The sequence below is a fragment of the Platichthys flesus genome, chromosome 4 (genome assembly GCF_949316205.1).
Source record: "Platichthys flesus chromosome 4, fPlaFle2.1, whole genome shotgun sequence".
In the NCBI taxonomy this organism is placed as follows: domain Eukaryota; kingdom Metazoa; phylum Chordata; class Actinopteri; order Pleuronectiformes; family Pleuronectidae; genus Platichthys; species Platichthys flesus.
This window is the reverse complement of record NC_084948.1, coordinates 10181586-10202961: the sequence shown is the minus strand read 5'-3', so window position 1 is coordinate 10202961 and position 21376 is coordinate 10181586. Positions and strand designations below refer to the sequence as shown.

At 43.1% G+C, this 21376-nt stretch overlaps 1 protein-coding gene across 2 annotated transcripts; it reads left to right on the top strand.

Moving 5' to 3' along the window:
* Window positions 1–1689: 1689 nt before the first annotated feature.
* Window positions 1690–20356, top strand: akap1b (A kinase (PRKA) anchor protein 1b). Of its 2 annotated transcripts, none has more exons than XM_062385599.1 (11): window positions 1690–1843; window positions 6244–7871; window positions 10855–10979; window positions 11357–11483; window positions 11629–11756; window positions 12691–12868; window positions 13389–13539; window positions 14675–14742; window positions 14940–15013; window positions 15088–15153; window positions 15913–20356. In XM_062385599.1, exons 2-11 carry the CDS (start codon window positions 6269–6271, stop codon window positions 15973–15975), a joined length of 2583 nt encoding a protein of 860 aa, XP_062241583.1. In that variant the 5' UTR covers window positions 1690–1843; window positions 6244–6268; the 3' UTR covers window positions 15976–20356. The 2 variants fall into 2 exon arrangements, with proteins under 2 accessions (XP_062241583.1, XP_062241584.1); XM_062385600.1 differs by lacking the exon at window positions 1690–1843 and adding an exon at window positions 1898–2108.
* Window positions 20357–21376: the final 1020 nt, after the last annotated feature.

Below are 21376 nucleotides of genomic sequence, written 5' to 3'. Positions count from 1 at the left end.
ATCACCCATCAACTACGAAGGATCCGTTTCCCTACAAACCTGCACAGGATGAGTTTTTAAATTGTTTTGTAGATGGGAAGACTATCTTGCTTTATCTAATAGTGATAGATCTTGACCAAGGCTTGCTGTAGGTTGTATACTGGGAGCTTCTGTATACGTTAGAAGCTGTGGTTGAAGGGTATGTCCTTCGGTAACTTTTGGAAGAAACTTTTCGGAGGAACTTTTCACACAACAAACTGAAAAACATCATCCAGCACTTTCTCTTACCAGGGAACAAGATCTTACTTTTGTTCAACATCGTCCAAACCTTTGAGCTTATGATTATCAGCTTGTTCATGTCGTCATCATGACACACCATGCTGTAAATGACTCTGTAAAGCCATTTTCAGACATGACCTGCTCTGCTATTTGCTTCAGTCAACGTTTCAGGGAGTACATTTGAAGCTCTTGCAGCCACCACCCACTGACAATCTCCTCTGCAGCTAGATCAACTTGTGGAAACTTAAGAAGATCCAAAATCATCTAATTCCCTGATAAAGAGGTGTACTGACCCATCATTATATTTGAAGGTAATGGACAAATTGTTTTGGTAAATAAATAAATCCATGGCTGTGTCTAATTATTTCAGTTTTTTTCAAACTACATGGGAATGTGGACATTTAACTAGCAAACTACAACTGCAGAATATGATTTACTGCAATGTCATCTACATAACTGTATTGCAAACAATATCTAGTTCGTTGGGTGAGCTCTTTGGCTCAATTTCATGGGGTAATGGGTTCCTGGACGACCATTTAGCCCAATGTCAATCATTTGTCATTCCATATTGCGGGTCCAGGCAGATAATGCTAAGTGCAAGCTTTACTCTTCCTCTCACCTTCATCCTCCTCACTCTGCAAATTAGGAAGAATATACTTGAAGAGCCTGGTTTTTGTTGTGGATGTTTGTTGTTCTTTTTTTTGGGGGGGGGGGGGGTAAAGATGTGATTAGGTAGAGGAGCCCATGCTTATTTTTCAACATATTTGTGTCATACTTGTATCAACATCAGATTAAAATCATAATACAAATCCTCTTCGATGGGAAATGTTACATACATTTTAAGTTTTGCATTATCTCTCTCTGTGTGTGTAAATAAATGAGAAAAACTAGGATAGTGAGATCAGTTTTCTCTTACATTCATTTTCCTGTAGGCTTTAATTAGACTTGAGGACTTTATTTTAACTAGCACCATGTTGTGACTTCATCAATATAATTGAACTGAATTTAATAAATAAAATAAAGATTGTTTTATTCTTTTGGTCTGGTAACTGGAAATCTTCTCTAATCGACTGATCAGATATGATAAGAGCTTCAAACTGGATTTTTGCTAATCCTCTCTTTGATTATTTTTTTTATGAGATGATGATTGACATAAGACATTTATCTCACGGCATATTCCACCTTGGGCTGTTACTGCACGTTTTAAGTGGATCTGACGCCAGTTCGGTTCAGATTTGCTCACGGTGAGCCAGGAGGGTGCTAATCATAGACTGTGCACAAAGGGGAGCTTATTCGGACATGACACCTTCAGGCCTGAGCTGCCATCAAAGTCATGCAAATGCGTGTCTGACATAGTAGCCTTATACTCTACTGCATTCTCAGTTAACGCGAGACCACGGACGAGCAGAACGCCCAAGTATCGCGAGGCTTCACCAGCTGTTGGGTCTGTGTTTTTTTTGGGGGAGTGATGCTAGTCGGTCAACACGTGGGGAGGAGAGACTGACTTTCCAAAGAGGACACGTTAGAGAAAGCCCAACTAGCAGTAGAGCTCTCACCGTGGCGGCGCCGTGGAACCTAAAATACTGTAAGTAAACCCAGACACTGCGGAGAGGAGGAGGCGCGTTGAGCGGCGAAGGTGGAGGAGCGTGCTAGTCAGTAGCATCTGCAGCATGTCCACACCGTGCGACTTAGTTCAAATCCTCGCACGGAGGCGTCACACACGCACATCGTGAGAAAACACCGGTTGACTGACATCGCCCACGGGTCCCTGCGAGCTGTCTGCGGTGCCCGGTGCCGCTGGAGGGGCGCAGTGATCCCATGTCATTGAAACGACTAGCCCACACATCTCTGTGAGTTCACAGCCATCGCACTCGTGCTAGCCTCTGTCCCTGTTGTGTAAGTGAACCCCCCCCTGATTCCCTCGCTCCTGTCGTCTCTGTGCATCGGACTGACAACCGGATCGTGTGGCCTGGATGGTGACAAACGCGTCCCGGCACAATGTCCCCGGCTCTCAGTCAGCCCAGGCCGGCTAGCAGGCTAACTCCGGAGGTCTGAGGCCCAGGCAGAGCATGAGCGCTCCTCGACTCAAAATGTCCTTTAACCCTGCGCCAGTGTGACACTTGCCCTCGGTGGTGCGTTGTGGTGAGTGTAAAGCTGCGTTATGCAATGGCTGCGTGTAGTGGCCCAAGGCACCGTGGTCAGTGTGGTGAATGGAAGTCCTGAGGTCGGGTCAAACACGAGGCTTTAACCGTGTTACCGGCCGACCGCTCATGGTCGCCGGGCCAAAAACAATGCAGTAAGGGGCATGTGCGTGTAGCCGCCCCGTGGTTTTAATGCGTGTTCATAATGATTGGAGATGTGTTTTTAGGATTATGGCCAAAAGGCTGGTTAGCCTGCTAACTTAGGTGATGCCTGTTTCCCTGCACTGCGGCCTCCCAGCCAGCCATGCTTTTTTCCCAGCAGTGTAACGTCAGGTCACAGCCTCCAGCCCGAGTCACACCAGACTCCCCTCGGATATCTGTCATTTAACACTCGACCATGCTTCTGGCAGATTATTGTGGGTTGTATCCCTCGTCCCAAGTTCCTATGTGGATATTTAGAGTGCCCTGGTTAATTCGGCTCCAATGTCAGGGGCACACGTTTCTATAAATTGGTCCCATTGCCTGCTAACTTGTCCCATGCCAGTTTGGTTTATTTAAGACACAGGCACGCTGAGGTGCAGACAGACACGTCCCGGGTCTTGCTTTTAATTCGGTCTTCCTGCACGGAGGCGTCTGTGTGTTAAGGGTTAATCAGAGAAGTTAGCATGCAGCTTCACGTTGTCGCACGGACCGGTTAGCTAGTGCCATTAGCCGATGTTGTTATGGAACGGGCGCACACGGGGATGATAGTATTGCGTTTACACGCCAGTGCTGGACGACGCCACTGGGATTATGTATTACGCTCGTCGTGTGTATTATGAGCACGTAGCTCGTAGGATATTAGCGAAGTCTCCTCTGGACGTCGTTTCTAATAATGGACAACGAGGAAGATGGAGGTGCGGTTTTCCCGACGCGTTTTTGCGGCAGTGAGGTGCTTTTCTCTGGGCTTTGGTTGTCCGTCAGCTAAACAGCATGATTAGCATGTAGCTAACATCAGCGCGACTGTAGAAGTGCAGCCACTGTTTCCTTCTGGTGTCCCCTCAATGTGAGGTGATTGAAATTATTATTACACACAGGAGACGTGTTGAGGAGCCGGCCTGCATTTCAACTTGCAGGCAGTTTCCACATTAATGTTAATGTCGCCCTCAAGAATCGGGGTTGTGTTTTGCAAACCACACTCCTCCATGAGAGCAGGCAGTGACCGAAGAACAGCACAGTGGAGTTAACCCCATGTCGGCGGCGCAGTGTCCTTCCTAGTTACTAGATGTCAGATGTTACTAACCCGGGATTGACCCTTTTCTGATATCGTAAGCTCAAAGGTCATGTTGCGTGACAGGGAGCGAGCCTGTGCTGAGTGAGTGCAGAACAATGAGTAAGAGAAAGTATAAAGATCACAACGGATCAGCAGAAGTGTGGTGTGTAATAGGGGCAGGTCGTTATTGGGTGATTAGGGTGGAGTAAGGACACTAGACTGTATCCACTGTGCAAGCTGCTTAGGTGGCTTGTGCTGGGCTTGTTGGAAGTTTCCAACATGTAAATGAAGCCTGACCACTCCCCTATTCAAGCCACCAAGGTCACAGAGCCGGTTCCTGACTGGAAGGGCAGGAAAAGCACCGGGGAATACCAGTCCGTCCTGTAAGGAGCGCTGTGGATTGGTTTGACTGTCCGTAACTTGTATTATAACCTTGTTCAAGGTGAGTGTAGTGCGGGCAACCATTTCATAGGCACATGCTCAGATCAGCCACAGCATAACAAGGGTTAGATGTAGCTGGATGTTGTGTAAGTGTTTATTTATCTGATTTTGTGTTTTTATATATATTCACTTTACAATCACACACAAAGTTGCATTCAAAAAAAGTTCTGTATTTGCTGTACTCATATCCGGTTATAGGCCCATATGGTGACCTTTTAATTGTCGATCACTTACATTTTTGCAATTTCATTGCTATAATGACATTTTTAGCTTTATCATGAAAATACATTTTTCAAACTCTAGAGCACTCCCTGTCCAGGCCCAAATTGTTTGTTGATGATCAAACTCCTAAAAATAATAGATTCCTTATTTAGTGTACAAAAGTTGAAGGGTAAACACTTGTCTTGTAGTAGTAGTTGTACGTGCTAATGTCAAAGCTTTACATTTTCTGCTATGTATATATAACCTATAAACCACAAAGGTGCCTTATGCCGTAACCAACTGTTGTTAGAGCTTATGATGCAAATGTCTTTTCATAAATTAGGAATTGTGTGTTCAGTTACATGGTGTAGCTCTATGATCTGAGGTTTGGAGTTAACCCAGTCTCAAGTAGCTGTTGCTTTCAGCTCACCAGTTCATTGGGGATTCTTGTCATATGATCCCTTAGAAACTGAACTGCCTGCTTATTCTTAGCCAGGAAGAACCAGGTGCACATCTTACACACACTTTATTTCCTAGATGTGAGTCTATTGTTGGAGCTCATGGACAGTCCATCTTACTTTTCTGCTTGCTATAGAGGCTGCAGTCCTTTTGATGAGTCTTGTTTAATTGATTTCCGTTAGATTGAATTCAGAATATTCATCTACATAATTGCTGTTTACGCATACTGTCTATAGTGCTAATGCTTTTTCTGTGATACTGACCTGAAGCCATGCATCAACAGTTTTCAAAATTCACCTTCTGATGTGTTCAGGAATACTTTGACATTTAACAGCTGCGTATGTATTACATCAACTTACCAAATCCACTTGGACACTTTACAGATGCTTGTGATATTTGTATTTCAAACAATGGAGCGACCCCTAGCTGATTTTGACTTTTAGTATGTCTGCACAGCATTAACTGTTAAACTTGAACGTCCATGATTACAGGAGCTTTGACCAAAATCACAGAGAATGCATATTAACAGTTGATTGACCTATTTCAACCTGAAATACACGACTGATGATTTCTGTTTCACCAAATGATCACGTCTTCCAGTGCCTATTTTTCACTGGTTGAATTTACTTGCTAAGAGACAGATGACCGCTGCAAAACCCTATTTTATCAATGCTCATCTTATTACTAAACAACATGTCCAACAACAATTAGTCACTGAAGGAATTTAGCGCAATCTTTACATTGCATATTTAATGTAAAAAATATGTAATATAAATGTTTTTGACAATATTATAGCATGTCATTAATGTAGTTGTTTCACTTCCCTTACTTGACAGATACACAAAGCTTTCATTTTCTAGTCCTTGAACTACAAACTCCTAAAAAGAGGCTCTTTCTGGTTCTCGTTATTGAAAATATAGAAACAAGAACTCTGCCTTTCCCCTGCAGGGGGCTGGCGGTTGATTATGTGGACCAGGAGTCAGTGCCAGCCACCATAGAGGTCAAAAGTCCAGCACCCTCTCTGTCTCTGTCTGTCTCTCTGTCTCTCTCTCTGTCTCTGTCGGTCTTGTTCTGTCTGTGACCGAGATAAAGTTTGAAAGTTGTAGAGCACGATCAGACATTATTTTGGCCAATTCTCAGTGTTTAGGATTGGGACCGGACATCTCCACTCCTATGTATCCTGCTGTTATCAAAGCCTACCTAAAACTATCTCAATCCTGCTGTGAGTGCCCTAACCCCAAGGTTGGATCAAAACACTGTCATGCCCTCAGTAGTTGCACATGGATACGTCTTTTTCAAGAGGATCACAGCAGATCTTGTTGATGATATGACATTTTTTTGTTTTTGTCTATCGTATTGCCCAGTGTACATCCATTAAAAGACTTGATTAAAGTGTGAAATTAAATCCTTAAATCGTACCAGTTTAGCCAGACCTGCTATGAATTGCATTCAGTCAACTAATACTAATCCGTCTGTCTTTGCAACTTTCAGGTGTAGCTGCTAGTGTCCTGAGGAAATGCCGCTGAGGTTTCGCGCTGTTGTACCCTACACGCTTCCCGGAGTACTCGCACTTATCGGCTGGTGGTGGTACATCTCGCGGAAGAAAGAGCGGCTCATCAGTCTTGGCAGCCCTGAGGAGGCGCCGACTGACATAGGCCTTCGAACATCTTCAGCAGAGGGTAGCAATGGTTTGATTGAAAAAGGCACTGTATCCCCCACAATTGACACAGAATGCCCAACCCACAGACCCCAAAAGGTCACTGACAAGAAAAGCGATCCTGAGAACATTTCCTTAATCCATGTCCTGGACAGCAAAGCAGCACCTTTACCAGAACTAAATTCTGGAGAAGCTGCCTCTCTTCTTGGCAGAATAAGGGGAGAGGAAGTCCATAATGCCTGTGTCTTGACGCAACCAGCATTTGGCAAAGGCGACAGCCTGCAGGTGTCTTGGAAAGACCATAAAGACCCAGAGACAAGCTCATCACTTGGTTTGGTAACAGAGTTGGCGATACACCAGCTCAATGAACCAGCCTCTGCTCCAGAAGAAGAGGTCTTGCCTTGCCGGTCTAATGAGGTCACCAGCTGCCCCCCCACAACAGCCTACCTGTCTGACGCAGAGAGGCCTGAGCCAGAAGGAGAAGTTGCAAAGTACCACAGCACTATTAATGCCCAAGATGAGATCATTGTTTGTGCAGTCACCCCAGCCAAAGTGCAGAGAGGGATCCGATCAGAAGCTGACACTCTTGAAACGCCATCGGCGCAGGCTTTTCATCAACCTATTCTAACGAGCACACCTGCAGATACGGATCCAACCTCCATAGCCTCGACCATTGCCCAAGACTCCAACACCTCATCAGTGACCCCAGGGGACATCCAAATACACACCAGCAGTGAAGAGGATCAGGATCTGGAGCGTCTGGCAGCTGGACTCATATGTGGGGTCATTTCGGCAGCCACTCAGGAGGTCCTTGGGGTTAACATGTGCCAGGTCACAGACAACAGCCAGCTCAGCTGCAGCAGCAGCACACCACTGGCTAGCAGCAAACAACACTCCCAACAGGAGCCAATCATAACTGCACAGCAGGACCACCATCATCTACTGACAAGCTCCTCGCAGATCAGCTGTGAGTCTCGAGAGGCAACAGAGAAAGAACAGCCAGGAATGACTAATGGATGCTGCTCAGCTCCCTTATGGGAGACCGCTGAGTTCAGGCAAAGGGTTCATCAGACAAACACTCAGACAGGCCACTGGCCAACCCCATCGCAGGAAGAAGCACAGAGTGTGCCACTGCTAAACACGCAACTGAAAGGTGATGAAGTAGCCGTGCTGGCCGAGGACTCAGCATGCAGCACATGCCACTCTGAGGATGGCATCAGCAGCGAGGACCTTCAAAACAGCATGTTCGATAACCAAATGGATGTTATCCAAGTTACAGACTTGTCAGCAAGAGAAGCCACACAGCCTGGGTCGCTGGTTGAGACTGCCACTGACACATCAGTTTTGGACGTGACTGAAGAAAACTCTGTGGATGCTGCATGTGAAATAAAGAGACTCAACGGAATGGGCCTGAGGAATGGAGCTCATGGGACATGTGAGGTGGAGACGGACCAGTCGGGAGGTGAGACATCAATCTGATTGTTGTGGGCTTTGGTGTAAGCAGTGTTGCTAAGTCCTGATACTGTGTCTGAGGCCAATAGTGATATTGTAGAGTTTCAAAATCTGATAGATGCATCAGCTTTTTCAAAGCAGTTGCCCAAGTCGTATGCTGACAACCCTACTTTGCCCTATAGACATATTGTGATTTAAGAATATGAGTTACAAATACAAATAAAATCTGAGACTGATAAGAAAAAACAAACAAACTGCACAATACTATACAGTATTGCAATCACAACATATTTTTCCCTCTAATCAACTCACCTTGTCTGTCTGGGGATCCACCAGTGCACTGCTGATAAGTGACACACTCAAGTAGATGTTAACATTGAATGATATAGAATTCAACAGAATAGATTAAATCTATTGGCAGTTATCCCCAAGCCATTTGAGTCAGTATCACATCAATAGACCATATCACTGTTGGATCGGTGCATCCTTAGCTCCCCTTGTGAAAATGTCAGTGACATCCTCCAGAACCATCATCAGTCTTCAACTGGCCCAGTCTTTTTTTTATCTCCCCCAGCTCCCTTTCACTAAAAAGATCTGGTACCGTCCACTAAGTGAGCCCCCAATTCAAACTCGTTTTAATTACACTTCTAAATGTAATTACTGAGCCAACGTCAAAGACTGCTGCACAGATCTAAAACATGACTGCACCGCCTTTCTGCTCCAGTGGCTTCAATCAATCCAACATCTAGGTCAGTCAGTTTTGACGAAAATCAAGTTTGAACAGATTTCACATGACTCACACTCTGTTAAATATTTCCAGAGGAGGTTGAACACTTAAACACATTCCTCTGGTCTGTGATGCCTCCTCAGCTGCACAGTTTTTTTTTTTTTATAAGGCAGTTGCGTTGTACTAAGACTGACAGTTTCACCTTTGATCATAACTTGACCACTTACATTGTAGAACCCACAATACTTCCACAGGCTGCTTCTCCGATGCTCTGGTTTCATGATACTCCGCTCAGGACGGCTTTGCTTGCTAGCCTCCTCCACTTTCATAGCAAAAAAACCTATCCTTACTGACTTATTTTACAGATTGGTCAAGGGGGTGCAATAGATCAAGCTGACAGTGAAAGCCCTCTGCTGGATCTGGAGACAAACTACTTCACAGAGTCTGATGCGCTTCTAGATTGGATATTTTGAATTTGCATTGGCCATTACAGGTTGAATACAATTGAATGAATGGTAGAATTTTGAATAAAAAGTGACAGCTCTAAAATCAACTCCATCGCCCTTTCTCCGACATGTAATGGCAACTCCATAGGACCCGTCCTGTCAGAGAACATAGTTCCCCATGGTATTCCCCTTCAGCCAGCTGGTATGATGTCACTGTGGAATTTGATCTGCCCAAGCTCAGAATACTCCTGAAGCAGCTTGATGACCTCCTCCTCCCTGAGGCCTTCAGGGTGCAGTTTGTCCCACGTGTCTCGGGTCAGACCTACCTTTCCTGAAATGCCCACATGACCAGAATAGTTCTCTTCTGCTTGGCTGGGATGACATTTTATATTTAATAAGTGTAGTAGTATAAAATACTTTATGTTATTGTGGTGGAACGCTTTTGTTGTGAAGCAGTGATAATGATGTTTGTGTCTTTGTCTTTTCGTAGAATGACATGAGTGAGCACTTTGACTGGAGATCTGAGAGGAAAAAAAGCATTACCTATTAAATGCAACCAGGCTGATTGTGATGTAGAATCCAACGTAAATACTCATCTTTACACCAGCACACTAATGTCTCTCAAAAACCTCATTTAAATGCTTAACATATCCCCAAAGCAGGGTTGCAGAATATTCATCCTCAAGCTATATACGGGGAGAGTGTGGCCTAGGGGATAGAGCGGGTGCTCTGCAACAAGAAGGTTGCCGGTTCGAATCCCACTCTATCCCATCTGCATGCCTAAGTGTCCTTGGCAAGATACTGAACCCCTAGATGGCCCCTCATAAAATGATGAGTGTTCTAAAAATGTAAGTCGCTTTGGATAAAAAGCGTCAGCTAAATGATATACAGCCTGTGAGGCAAAAAGTACAAAAAGCCTCTCTGATATACAAAAAATGTCCCCTCTTAGTGCATATAGACAATATCATAAAATAATAGAGTAACATGCGCTCCAAGGTCGTTCCTTCAGGCTTCATGTCTGTAAGGTCACTGTCAGGGTGAAAGTAACTAATTCAGCTGTTATGTGTCACTGCTGGAATCATGGTGACTCGAGAAAATAAAACAAGGTACAGACTTTCCCAAAGAAATGAAAAAACACAATTATTTCCAGTTTGCAGCAACGTGCTGGCTGTGATGAAAAAGACTGATTCAAGTGTCGTTCAAGCTGGAAACATGGAGCTAAACTGGATGAGTTACAAGTCACTTTAATAAAGTAAATACTCTTCAGCAGAGTTTGAGTGGACAGCAAGTCCAAACTGACAGAGACAATGGTGTGCAGGCAGGTTTTGTAGTATACAAGCTTAAAGCAAGGAAGCTGAAACCTCATTCCGTTTGAGAAGTTTTGAAGGAGCCTTGTTTGAGTCAAATTGTTTGATGTGTGCAAACACTGTATTTTCCTCCTGTGAAAACAAGTCTGCTATGAAATCTGAATATGCTGGTGACTTTGCGAAAGCCCTTCAGGCATTTGGCGAGACATTTTTCTTAGAAAAGTAAACAAAGGGAACTGAATATATTTGCTGAGCCGTTTAATGTTGATGCGCCTGAAAACCTACAACACAATCACTGAGCTGAGAAGCAACGACAAGTTCAAAGCTCAGGACAACTCTTCTGAAGTTTTCCTAAACTGTTTTTATGTCCCAAGTATTTCCTGTGCGCAAGAAGTAGTGTAGGATTTAATGTGCATCTGGTCCGGAACTATTAACATTGTTGTGAAGTAGAATATTGCTGGTAAAGGGGTTGGTTACTGATTATTGTCTGTGTATGTATGTTTGTGTGTCCAGGCTCTGATGTGAATAGTATGGACTCAATGGACAGTGGCTGCACCATGGGTACTGGGGAAAGCCAGAGCAACCACGCTGTCCCCTCGGGCTCTGAGCTCATCATCTGGGAGATCGAGGTGCCAAAGGTGAGTCAGGACAAGTGACGTGATAAAAAGGGATAAAGGACACTTCCTCTTTCCCAGCGATTGTGCAGCAGTTCACCCATATATGCTGACTCTTAATCAAGTTGACTTGGAAGAAAAGGCTTTCCAATATTTTGGAATATAATAATATAATTGCAGACTGAGAATTCATTGAAAAGATCAGGCAATTTTTCTTTTTTGAATTGTATTGTCTCAAGACTAAACTTACTAGACGCAAATAATGTATAGGGAATAAGTTTGTTTGTATTAAGAAGAGTCTGTATTTATGGCTTGGCTCTTGGTGTTTGTTACGTTCTTGTTTTGTATTAATGCGTGGACCTTTTGACGTGACATCTCATCTGTGTGTCTTCCTGAACCAGCAACTTGTCGGGCGGTTAATCGGCAAGCAGGGAAGATTCGTCAGTTTCATCAAGCAAAACTCCGGTGCAAAGATCTACATCTCCACCCTGCCTTACACCCAGGACTTCCAGATCTGTCACATAGAGGGTGAGTGGTTCAACTCATGTCGTCTTGGTGTGAAGGGGTTGGGATTGCAGGAAACCAGATTGTCAGTGGGAGAAAACCAGCAGATCGTGTCACAGTAACTTGTTCTGGACTGCACCTAAACTAACTGTGTGGTCTCTCTCTGCAGGTACGCAGCAGCAGGTGGACAAAGCCCTGTCGTTGATTGGGAAGAAGTTCAAAGATCTGGACTTAACAAACCTATATGCACCCCCAGTGCCCCAACTCACATTGCCATCACTTCCTATGACCTCCTGGGTAAGGATGGGCCATATAACTCCTGAAAATCCTTTTAGTTGTGTAATGTTAATCCAAGAGGGGGGGAATTGTAAAGAGAAGTTTCAATAGTTTTGTTTTTATACAAAATGAACAGAGACGGAAACTGTCGACTAGCGGGAAGTGTTTGTCAAAAAATAAGTTTATTAATTTACTAATTTAGTCCTTGTTGTGTGGAAGTAACGCAACAAAGACATTAAGCCGTTCAGTGGCCTCACCTTGAGTCACAGTTGGTGACAGGTGCCATTTTGGATTCATTTTTAGTTAGGTAAACTACACAGATCCGTTAAGCTGCACATTCAACAAATCTCTCATTCCCTTTTGCCTCTCTCTCAGACATCATGTGCAGTGACAATATGTTGTTAAAGGCCAGTCAATCCAGTAGAATGTGTAGTTTATATACAATACTGCTTGAAATAACAGTATTCATCATTTTCATAACCAAATAAGCTACCTAAAAGTACAGAATGAAAAAAAAATCTAGATTCAGCACCTGTAAAAATCTTTCGTACTCCGTCCTGTCACATTAGAACGACAGAGCACCACAAGTGTTTCCTCTGGTCACTGGTGAGAAAATATGCTGCAACAGATAATCCAGTTAAAAGACTAAAAAGACACCAACATGCTGCACATACACGTAGGTTTGTTCTCATATCAGACAGGACTTAACAACACCGGAACATGAATTCATCAATAGTCATCTTCTTCCAGTGGTTTGCAAAGTAGATTTTACAATTGGCATAATTAAAGCTATAACCTTCAAGGTGTTTTATTTTAAATGTTTATTCATTGGCTGCTGCTTTACATTCCAGGACAAGATTAGTGAGGTTTTAGTCAAATTACATGAACTCTAGATGGTAATTGTCCTAATTTGCTGGAGCAGTAACAGTTTCTGACTTGTCATTTGTCCTCTCAGCTCCTGCTCCCCAGTGGAGTGACAGTTGAAGTGATAGTGGTGAACATCGTGTCAGCCGGCCACATCTTTGTCCAGCAGCACACGCACCCCACCTTCCACGCCCTGCGAAGCCTCGACCAGCAGATGTTCCTCTGCTACTCCCAGCCTGGCACCCCGGCCCTGCCCTCACCTGCTGAAGGTAACCGTGGTCACATGGTGGGATCAGAGCACACTTGTGATGTTTCTGCCCTTTCAGTCATTCTCTTCTCTTGTAAATCTTTGACAGCATAAGCAGCTTGAACTGCATCTTCAAATATCACAAAAAAAAACATGTTAAATTGGTGAGAACAAAAATAATTGGTTAAGGACTGTGGACTTTCTTTTCTCAGCAAATTAAAAAGAAGCAAAATTGTGTTGCATTAAATTAATTAATATATATTAGAGTGAAGAAGGGTCACATGCATTGTTACCAGTTGCGTGTCTTGTCATCTTACATGAAGCTCAAGGCAGTTTAAGTGTGCATACGCTTTATTGGGTAAAGCAAATCCTGCTTTAGGATTATAAATACCTTTTTTCAAATTTGACTTTGTAAATATTTAGTTTCTATAAAAAGTCAGCACCTCAACACAAAAAGAGTTGCCATGACCCCAGGGCATGACTCAGCATGATTTCACTGGGACCTACAGCATCAATAATTTGTCTGTTTGTGTGTCTTCCAGTTGGTGTGATCTGTGCAGCTCCGGCGGTGGAAGGTGCCTGGTGGAGAGCCCAGGTCATCACCTTCTATAAAGAAACCAATGAGGTGGAGATTAGATATGTGGATTACGGAGGCTATGACAGAGTGAAAATCGATTCATTACGACAAATAAGGTGAGTGCCACTGTATTAAAACCATTTAAACAGATGGACGACATGACTGCTCCCCAAAAGTGAATTCCTAACCTCTTGAATGATCCCTGGTGGCTGGCTGCAGTATAAGTCATAAACCCTGTGTCCTCCATGATGGTGGATGAAACATTCACAAAACTAAAGTTAAAATCAACGTTAAAAACAAGTTTTTCTCAAAGATGGTTCCTGTCATTTTAGGTAGTTCTTACCACACTGCTGTATGTTCAAGGGTTGATGGTCTTTTGGAGGTTGGCTTTAATTACTTATTTAATGCTATAAAAAGTGGGGTGAAATGTCAGTGATTGACAGTTGAGACTCACCAGCTCCATCCCATGTTCGCTACTGCGCAGACTCTGACTCAAGGTGACCTCATTGGTGTAAGATTACAGTGTTCATGTAAAGTTGAGACATGTTGTTACACTCAAAACTTTAAAATTGAAAAGGGTTTCTTGGAAGCATACTGCCAGGACTTCTCTGGACTTCACAATCCAGATCAACGCCAGACCTGTATTGAAAACAAATGTAGGGCAAGTAGTGGTGGAACGATATGCCAGTAACATGCCATGCTCAGCGTGAATAGTGGTATAAAAGGTTCCCGTGGCGGCTACTGCCGGACCTGTAGAGGGGGCAGTGGGTAAGTTCACAGTCCAGACTGCTTGGAGGCAGAGGGGGAGAGAGCCGAGCAGAATCATAGCCTGGTGGATAAAAATGTTTCTCAGTGTGGTGTATCAGCGTCTGGCATCTTCTCCCAGAGGGCAGGAGACTGAAGGGGCTATGACAGGGATGAGTGGGGTCACTGACTGGGGTCGCTCACTGGGGTCGCTCACTGTGCTGGTGCTGTTGTGGGCTGGGCGGCAGGGAGCAGTGACCTGTGCAGCCTCATTTCTCTGCCATGTAGGGTAAGATAGACTCTAGAGGGGGCTATTGTTTTTGTTCTGGAAGTCCTACACCAAAGAGGAGGTTTAATATCATACGTGTTTTAATATTACTCACTGACAATATAGAACGTTTCAGAAAAACTTCTTAAAGCTCCACGTTTTAAAACTTTTCCCAGTATTTTTTAGATTAAATATGCTTCTAACATGTGATTTTCCTTTTCCCTCTTTTTATTTTCCAGGTCTGATTTTGTAACACTACCTTTTCAAGGTGCTGAAGTGCTGCTCGACAGCATCGCCCCGATTCCAGGTACAACATTGTTTGTCTTTAGACATTTTAAATCTTACAGAATCAACACCAGTTTGACAGTGGAAGTGTCAGTTCTTTCAGTGTTGACTTAATTTAATTTGTCAATTTGTCCAAGTCTGAACTAATCTGTGTGAAAAGTGCAGATATAGTTAGTTGGAACTGATATGTTGTGACCTATGTGAAATGTGTTTCATCAGGAGAGGATCGTTTTTCACCAGAGGCGACATCGGCGTTGGAGGAGCTGACCAGAGGAGTGGCGCTGCTTGCACAGGTGAGACCACCTCCACCACTGACGCTCTGCAGAGTCAAACTTGTTTCTAACCTTTCATTTGTCTTTCCGAGAAGGTATCGAACTATGACAACAACACAGGCCTCCCGCTGGTCCACCTGTGGAACATGGTCGGAGAGGAGGTATGATGCTCTGCTACACCTACATGAACAATCTCACTGTGCTACACACTGTGGGTGCCTCTGACTTTTTCATTAATGTGCACCACTGTGCCCTTTGCCAATAATACACATAATAAACCTCTGCTTGACGGTTCCAATATACATTGAAAATTGCTGTATTGCCTCCCTGTACACACCATTATCTCCATCACTACGGTAACATTTACAGTAAGAAAACAGTTTTCTTAATTTCTTTTACTTCTAAATTATTTTCTTTGGTGTTAAGCTGCCATCGGTTGAACTCAATATTTCCTGCTCAGTTGTTCTCATTTAAAAAAACTTTCAATTACTCAAAATTTATAATAAACATTTCTGGACCCAATTATCAGGACATATTCTGGTGTTTACCGTTTACATAGAGCGCAATAGATTGTCCTGGTCAGACACATTCACAACAAAAAGAACATTTCTGGATCCTTCAGGCAAGTGGTGGAGCCAGGGTAGAGCACACAGGAGGCGGAACATGGTCCTGTGTAATTTAGTGCTATTGTTAAGAGCACATCAACACTGACGCCACACACACATTTCTGGAGCAACTGACATTTACCCTCTCACATACAGCTCCTCTATAAAATTTCAGGAACAAGTGCGCGTGTCAAGCCAGTATCTGTCTTCAATGTGAATTCAATTTGGAATCTTATTCATGGCAATTTATGCATTAAAAATAGAAGCAATTTAGAGACTACTGAAAAGGATTAATGACTTTTTGTCTCTTTCCAGGTGATTTCAGTGAACCGTACCCTGGCAGAGAGAGGCCTGGGTTCTTGGGTGGAGGGATTTTGAACTCCTAACATGCTCTGAACTCGACACCACAGCAATCTGGTATCCTGACCCGTGCCCCCAGCCCTGCCACTGGATCTAAGAAGATTGTTCTTCCCGACTTTCTCTCATCATTTTTTTTTTTGTTTTCTTTTGTTGTGGTTGTCCTCGTTACCCTCCCTCATTCCTTTTGAAAAGAAAATTTAAAGATTGTTTGCAGGCATAATCTAAAAGAACCCAGCACTGCTTTAAAATGAGACAACCTCCCCCTCTTGTACTTGTACAAAAAGAACTCCAAGAAGGAAAGGGAAGAGGTACTTGGGAAATTTTTTTTTAAAGAAAAATCTATATTATAACTAAATAAAGGTGCAGCAAATATTTTTTCCTCCCCCATCCTACCTTCATTTTTGCTCTGGGCCTTTGCACTTTGACTGTGGATCATCATGCTGTGTGGAAGGACTGGCGCCTCCATCAGACTATGTAGAGTGAGTTTCACTGACACATCAGCTAGAGTCGCCTGTAGGGCTTTGCTTTTCAAACTTGACTCAGCAGATGATGTGGTCAGAGAGTCACCTGGATGGAATGAGGGGGGGCAGAGAAACTGAGACTGTTGACCCTGGTGGAGCACAGAGCACCCAGCTGGTCTGTTCAGCCCTGTGGCCTCATGAGACATGGACTTCTCTGGGGTCTCCCTCAAGAGCTGCAGCACCTCCAGCTCGTATAGAGGAGCGAGCTGGTTGCCTCTGCTCTATGACTCTCCACCAACTTTCACTGCGTTACAGAAGAACCAGGAATTTCAAGCACCCAGACAACAAGCAGTTGAAAAGCTTTTCCCAGTGGAACTTGGAAAGTTGGGCAATAGTTCTCAGTCATTATTTCCAAGGTGCATTTTTCTAACGGCCTGTTCAAGGTGACATCCAGCTGATACGCTTCTTTGTGTTGGGCCTGTTTTACATTTGTTCTCTTTTTAAAAACTGACTTTACTATATTGTAGTGGCTCTAAGTCCTAACATTGAGTGTCCCCAAAGTCCTGAGACCTGATGATACACACTCACTGAGCACTTTATTAGGAACACCTACCTATTCACGCTGCAATCTGTGGAACAATCCATAGTCATGGAGACACAGGTCAGACGCTTCAGTTAAATGTTCAGTGTGTAGAATTTAGTGACATCTAGTGGTGAAGGTGCATTTGGCAGCTGAAAAGCCCTCACTTCACCCTCTCCTCCAAAACATGAGAACATGTGGTAGTTTGTCCAGTTTGGACGACTGTAAAAAAAACAACATGGCGGCCTCCATAGAGATGACCTGCTCCTGTTGTACATATAATGTATTTAAATATAAAAGTCCCATTCTGAATTAAAGAAAATAAACTTTAGATGAACATACACTATTGAAAACATCCCTAGGATTATTTTATATTAAATTCCTGCTAATCGATCCCATTCACCTGACTCCTACACACTGAACTTTTTAATGTTCACAACAGAGTGACTAAAAATCTGATCCCTGGGAGTGTAGGGGCCAGATCTGCTGGTTTGAGTATTTCTGAACCTGCTGATCTTGTGAGATTCTCAGTTTCTTGTGTCCAAATGGAGCCAAACAATATCCAGTGAACAGAAGCTCTGTAATTTATAAGCGAGGTCCAAGGACAATGGTCAGACTGGTTAGGGCCAACAGATAATATAACAGCTGCAGTAACTGATGACCACTCTTAACTGTGGTGATGAGAATAGTGCCTCAATCTGCAGCTGACCAATCTGCAGAGAGGAACTAACCAGTGTGAGGGCACGGTCACACACACACACACAAATGTTTCAGTGGTGAACCTTCGCCTCCAGTTCACTTCCAATCTGTGTGAGCAAAGAGGTGATTTACTGAATTACTTCCTCTAGCGAGGCAGATTGCAGCATGGCATCCTGTGGACAACTTTCACCCGCGATACGTTCGACTGGCCATCTGTGTGGTGTTCCCAACAAAGTGCTCAGTGGATTTATATACAGTACATTAGTGCACAAGATATTTCTATGGAGATCAAAAACACAATCTGAATAATTTAGATTTAGAAGATGTTCAGCAACTATTTCACGTCCCCAGGTTTAATCCTAATTCCAAAGAAAGTTGACTGTCAGCTGGTTGCAGCATTAATACATTTTATTAGTGATTAATGTGACGTAAGGGCAGACTGCTGCTGTTACGCTGACTTCAGTGAGGGACCCATGAAAAAGGAAGTGTCACTGCTTCCCTCACTATAGACCTGCTGCGTCGTATGGCACATTTTAAACTTAGCAATGCACGACACTGACAGTTTTCATCAGGCTGATGCCTGTGTTCACTAGCAGAGCAGAGCCTTGTTCTTCACATGTGGACAACAGTTAACTTTATCTTTCAATTCTTCAGATAATCACTACCTTATGCCCAAACCTGAGGAATGCTGAGCTGGTGTAGTGAAGCGTTAACATTCGTGATCCTGGATAGAAAGTATCATGAAGCTGATCTTCAGCTGACTCTTAACTCTGGGTTTTCCACTCTTGCTGTCAGCGTTATTCATGTGGAAGTTCATCATCAGAGACATTGGCTTCTTGAGGTGAACATTTTTAATTTGAACAAAATGCAACAGCAGAAAGAAGTATTGAAATATTCAAATAACAGCTATGAATTCATGAGCAATCATCTGTTTTCCCTCTCTCTGGAGGCCGGGCATCACTCTCAGATGTTACATGTGAGAATTTAACAGTAATCTGTCTGACCTGAAGGATGCTCTTGTGATTTAATGGGAGCTAATTAAGAGCATGTGGATTTATTTGTCTAATAATAGACTAGGAATACGAAATAGGAATAGGAAAGGCCTCGACTGCTGTCCACTTCAGGCACAAGTCATTATTAATATCTGTGCAGCCTGTGGTACCATGGTAATATATCCCAGTTAACTGTGAGCCAGATTAGTGATGCACAAAAATGTGAATAACAATTTGAGAGGAAAAAAACGGGATCAAACCAAGTCTGCTGATTGAGAAACAGGATGACTTCAGATGGATGACATCTTGTTGAAGGGAGTTTGACAAGACACTCAGGGATTATTGTTCGCAGATTAGTTACCAGGTTAATGATCTAGTAAACACGACATATGTTCAGATGAAGAACAAGTTAAAACATTAAAAGGGGGTTGATGAGGACGAGGCCACGGTGTTGATGTGAGGATCTATGATAACTTTGGATTTAAGAACCGGATCTAGACGTGCTGATGCTGGTCACCAAACCCCTGGATTAGTTTATCCACATGTGAAGAACAGTGTCCTGCTGTGCTGGGAGCATTTTACCACGGGTTTTAACTTCTATCTCTTCAACTGTCTTTTCACTATTGTAGACATTTGTTTATTTTTGTCAGACATGTTCATCAGTATCATGCAGTCCGACCTTCCCTGTGTTTGCAAATATATACTAACATTCGACTCAGCTGGACGTGGCTGAGTGAAGAAGGGATTCCTTTCCACATTATGACTCTAATTCTAAATAATGTTGGATCGACATATGTCATAGTTTTAATGAGGTTTTTCAGTGGAAAAAAATGTTATTCTAGCAATAAGGCAGCTTTATTTGGACTATTTGAAGGACAGAATGTTGGGTGGCGGGGGGGGGGGGTATTAACTGTTTAAATATCTGACACTCATGTCTAGAAAGATAACCGCTGTTAACGGTAACACACTGTAGGTAATCAACACTTGTTCAGTTCAATAATTTATCTCAGGAATGGTTAATAGGGTGATGAAAGCAACATGCACGAGGGCAGCTGATGGTGGATTGTGCTAGAAAACATTGGATAGTGACGTGCAGTAAGTGGGTCGTCCGTGTGTGTGTGTTGACCTCCTGACGAAGGTCAACACACGTCGGTGCTGGGATCGGAGCAGTAGCCATATTGTCTGTCCCTGGCCTGTGTGCATCCTTCCTGTTTCACATGAACTCTGCTCCTCTCTCTCTCTCTCTCTCCTTTTTTTAAACAGGTGTTTAAAATAACCCTCATCCATCCCGCCGCTGCCCCCTGCTGCCCATAGACCCTGTAGACTAGTGTTAATTTCTTTGTAAATAAGATATTGGACTGTACTTTTCTATAACACTGGAGAGAACAAGCTATAAAGGGAACATTTTTTTTTGTTTGGTCTGCTCTAGTTAATCCCCCCCGCCTCCCCAGTCAACTCACTCACTGTTCTCACACCGTGGGACTGATTTGTAAGTGTTTGCACAGCTAGACAAGTCATCATTTGATTATTTAAATGGATGTTAAGCTGTCGTTGCCTAAAAGCATTTAACATGTACAGATCAGTTTTTTTGCTAGGCTCATCTTTAAGTTTGATTTGCTGATTGTACAGATCTATTAGGGAGAAAAAAATAAAAGTTATTGAAAGTGTGTTTTGGCATTTTCTTTTTCCATGTCTTCATTGGTGATGTGTGATGAGAACATTTCTACAATAGATTGAAATGGGTTTACAAAACAGGAAGATGCTTGTCAAGATATGGTTGATTTTAGATATTCATATATGTACATAATGTGATGGAGCTGCATATAACCCTTGAAGGGGCTTGATCCCGGTGCTCTCCAATAGAACTGCTCGTGGGTCATCTACTTGATATTTTCACAAAGTCTGTCTGTAGCTCCTAGGTCCCACACACCGTTCATTTCATCGGCTCTGCACTTGGTACCTGTAATGTTAAGAGCCCAAGGATATGCATTATTGAATTCGGTGAGATTTATAGACCCAATGCTTTCAATATTAATGAGAACAAAAGATGACCAGCGTTCTGTAGCCGTCAGGCTGTGGACCAAGGTGTATCCTCTTTTATGTCCTGGGATAAACTACAGCAGTGATCAGCAACTGGGGGCCCATGGGCCGTACTGGTCTACCAGAGCCAGAGACGCACAGTCACAGGTATCACAGGTGCTGATCTCCATGGCAACAACATTCATAGAATAACCTCTCCTATTCGAGCTGAATAACAGCTTTTATTTAAAAAAAATGGTGAGCTTGGTTCTGAAGATTTTGGCGATTGCCTAACAGACATCAGAACTGGAACGTTGCATATGAAAAAAGTTATAGGAGTTAAGTTAATCATTCAAACTTAAATATAAGTGTAATAAAAGTATTATTCTATGTACAACATTGACTTCTAAAATCGCAATTGCAGATAAACCAGGTAGGATGAATCACGTTTTCTAACCTCACTCTGCATACAGACAATCATTCAGTACTGTTTGAGGAGGACTTACTAATGACAAGGAATACATCTGAAAGGTTTGGAGGGGCATTGCACTAGTTTAAACAAAAATCAAGAAATCCATACACCAACAGATAAGTAACAGTTGGGATGATTTGATTTTTAAGTATAGTTTACAAGGAGAACCCATAAGGAAAACATAGCAAAGAGGAGA